Here is a 2503-nt window from a genome sequence, read left to right as displayed (position 1 = left end):
GGTTACACATTTGTAAGAAGGAAAAATGTTTGATGTTAAGATGTTCTAGCATTTGATGTTAATGTAAAAATACTGGAACGGATACTATTTCTACACTGCTTGAAGATATTTATTTTTTCTTCAAGTTGTTATAGCTTGCAGCGGTGAAATTCTCCCATTACAACCACATAACCACTGTATCTTACAGAGATTTTATTTGACAGGCAAAGCAAAAGAGGGCATAATTGTCAAATGCAACTTTATTACAATTCAAAATATTAACAGTCCAACAGCTGTGTGCATTTAAAGAGGGAAGTATTTAACTGCCTGGCCTGTTCTGACTTGTCTTGCTGAAAGGCAACGCACTGCTCAAATCGCAAAAGCCTTCAACAATTTTTTCTATTTCCTAGAGAGAGAGAGAGTGCCTAGCTTGCAGGTCATTCGTTATAAAGGGAAAAGCACGCCAGAGCATGATGCCACCAACCCCATGTTTTACCCCAGTGAAAGCATATGAAGGGGGACATGTATTGTTTGATTATTTTTTGTTTGTATTTTTCATTTAACCACAGAGCTTTTTGAAAGAAAGAGGATTTTGAATGTTGTTCCCATTTCACCTGAACATTATATCCATACCAAGTAACACAGAGGTGGTCTCTATTTTACTAAATAGGTGAAATTCTAAAGCTATTGCTTGTATTGGATTTTATTTAAAAGGCAACAGGATAAAGGTAGGATTGATTGTCTATATTGGTTAGTAAAAAGTAAAACTGCATTCAAATGTGTACCACAGGTTTCAGAATATTTTATGAAAATATCTAGAAACTACTTTTTAATTATTTGCTATTCTTTAAACTTGAACATAGCTTTTTTTGACAAATCTTGCGAGGTACTGTATGTAAAGAATAATAAAAAAAAAGACTTCAAATGATCATAAATTAACTCAAGATACTACTGCAAACTTAATATGCATCTACGGCAGCTCAGAATTTGCGCACTGTATAGAAAAAGGTGCAATACATCTGACCAATAGAGAAAAACATTCAAGATCAACACAACAGCTATTACTAAGATCCTAAAATCAAACTCTCATAAAAAAGTAGAAAAAAACAGACCTTGTATTCTTTCTTGCCTTCACTCAGTTCAGTCTGTTCAGCCCAACGTGTGCTGAGATTTCTCTACGAGCTGCTGTCGAGAATTTTAGAAACGTAGGGGGCCAGAGCTATTTTTGTCATCCTTACTGAATATCATATTTAGTGCTGCTCCTTTGGGATCCCAACCCCCTACCTGAATTCTCATTCACCATTAGCACAACTACTACATAATAAGACCTATGAAACCCTAAACAAACTGGTCGTTTTGTGTATCTTGAAAAAAGAGTCAATAGAATTTAAGTCAAGCAGTTAAATTAGATGGCGATAGATGTGGTTGTGTTTTGGCAGCTTAAATGTGATCTGATAGGTTGTAAACATGCCAGTCTAAACATGTAGGCAGCAGGTTGGCTCTGTGTGACCATCTAATCTCTCATAGTTTACTGTCCAGGACATCATAGATGACTGGTATTCCTGTCCCCATGATCATTCTGCAGCATGCAGGACACAGACCACTGAAGACATACTGCTGGCGCATCTTTTAATGGTAGTGTCAGGAGTACTTACATTGATCATAGCATTGGAAGTGATGCGGAAAAGGGTGGCTCGCTCGTTAACTGCCTTGATCTTTTCCCCTCCTTCCAATGGGACTTTCAATCCTTCCAGTTCACTGAGGGAACGCTGCAGGGCAGCTCCATGCTTAGCGATTAGGTCATTACAAGTGCTGAGGTCATCAAGCTTGCTGACAAGTATCTTCAGGGTACCCTGAATTTCACTGCGGTCCGACTGTGTTGTGGGCTCCTCATCTCCTGAGTCATCTAGGAGGGAAAAGTTACATTAAAGAAAGGCTTAAAGAAAGATTCTGTACATATTTTCTACCCAGAAGCAATTATTTAATTTTATATCCACACTACTTTGCTTAATATGAACACCACCTCATTTAGAAGACACATCCCATTAGGGATGTGTTAAATTCACTTCTAGATACATAAAGGTTTTAAGTACTGAGTAATGCCCACTGTCCATGCTCTGGCAAAACGCTTTTTTAAAAGGAAAACAGCTGTAATATTGAATGATACAATTCTAGAAAGCCACATTTTACCTTTTTTATTAAAACACTAGGGGCAAGCCATCCAACAGTGGAAAATGTGTCCATTATGCTAAATAAAGGAGACTGCCTGAGGCTAAGCAGAAGACAGGAGTGCTCCAGTTGAAGCTCAATTTTAGTTTCAGTGCAAGAAAAAGGACAGAGACAAACATAAGAAAATAGGAGAACGAAATCCTGTTCTATATAAAAAAAACATTGTTGAGAAAAGTAAGTTTATACTTTTAAAATGGTATCAGAAAAAAGTAATTTACCCCAAATTTTAATTTTTTTTTCAATTGTTTATTTATTGGATTTTCATTTTTTTACACAAACAACATTCTGAACACAT

At 36.6% G+C, this 2503-nt stretch overlaps 1 protein-coding gene across 2 annotated transcripts in view; it reads right to left on the bottom strand.

Annotated features, from left to right (window-relative positions):
- Nucleotides 1–1880, bottom strand: part of LOC107103688 (oxysterol-binding protein 2-like) — a 21635-nt gene extending 19755 nt beyond the window's left edge. For both annotated transcript variants that reach the window (XM_015403481.1, XM_015403482.1), the window contains exon 1: nt 1635–1880. In XM_015403481.1, the coding sequence (XP_015258967.1) occupies nt 1635–1643 (9 nt within the window). In that variant the 5' untranslated portion in view covers nt 1644–1880. The remainder of the gene's footprint in view (nt 1–1634) is intronic.
- Between the last annotated feature and the right edge of the window lie 623 nt (nt 1881–2503).

Source organism: Cyprinodon variegatus, unplaced genomic scaffold (genome assembly GCF_000732505.1).
Source record: "Cyprinodon variegatus isolate N-32 unplaced genomic scaffold, C_variegatus-1.0 Scaffold1504, whole genome shotgun sequence".
Taxonomy (NCBI): Eukaryota; Metazoa; Chordata; class Actinopteri; order Cyprinodontiformes; family Cyprinodontidae; genus Cyprinodon; species Cyprinodon variegatus.
Note: the sequence above shows the minus strand (reverse complement) of the source record. Positions and strands in the feature narration are given on the sequence as shown.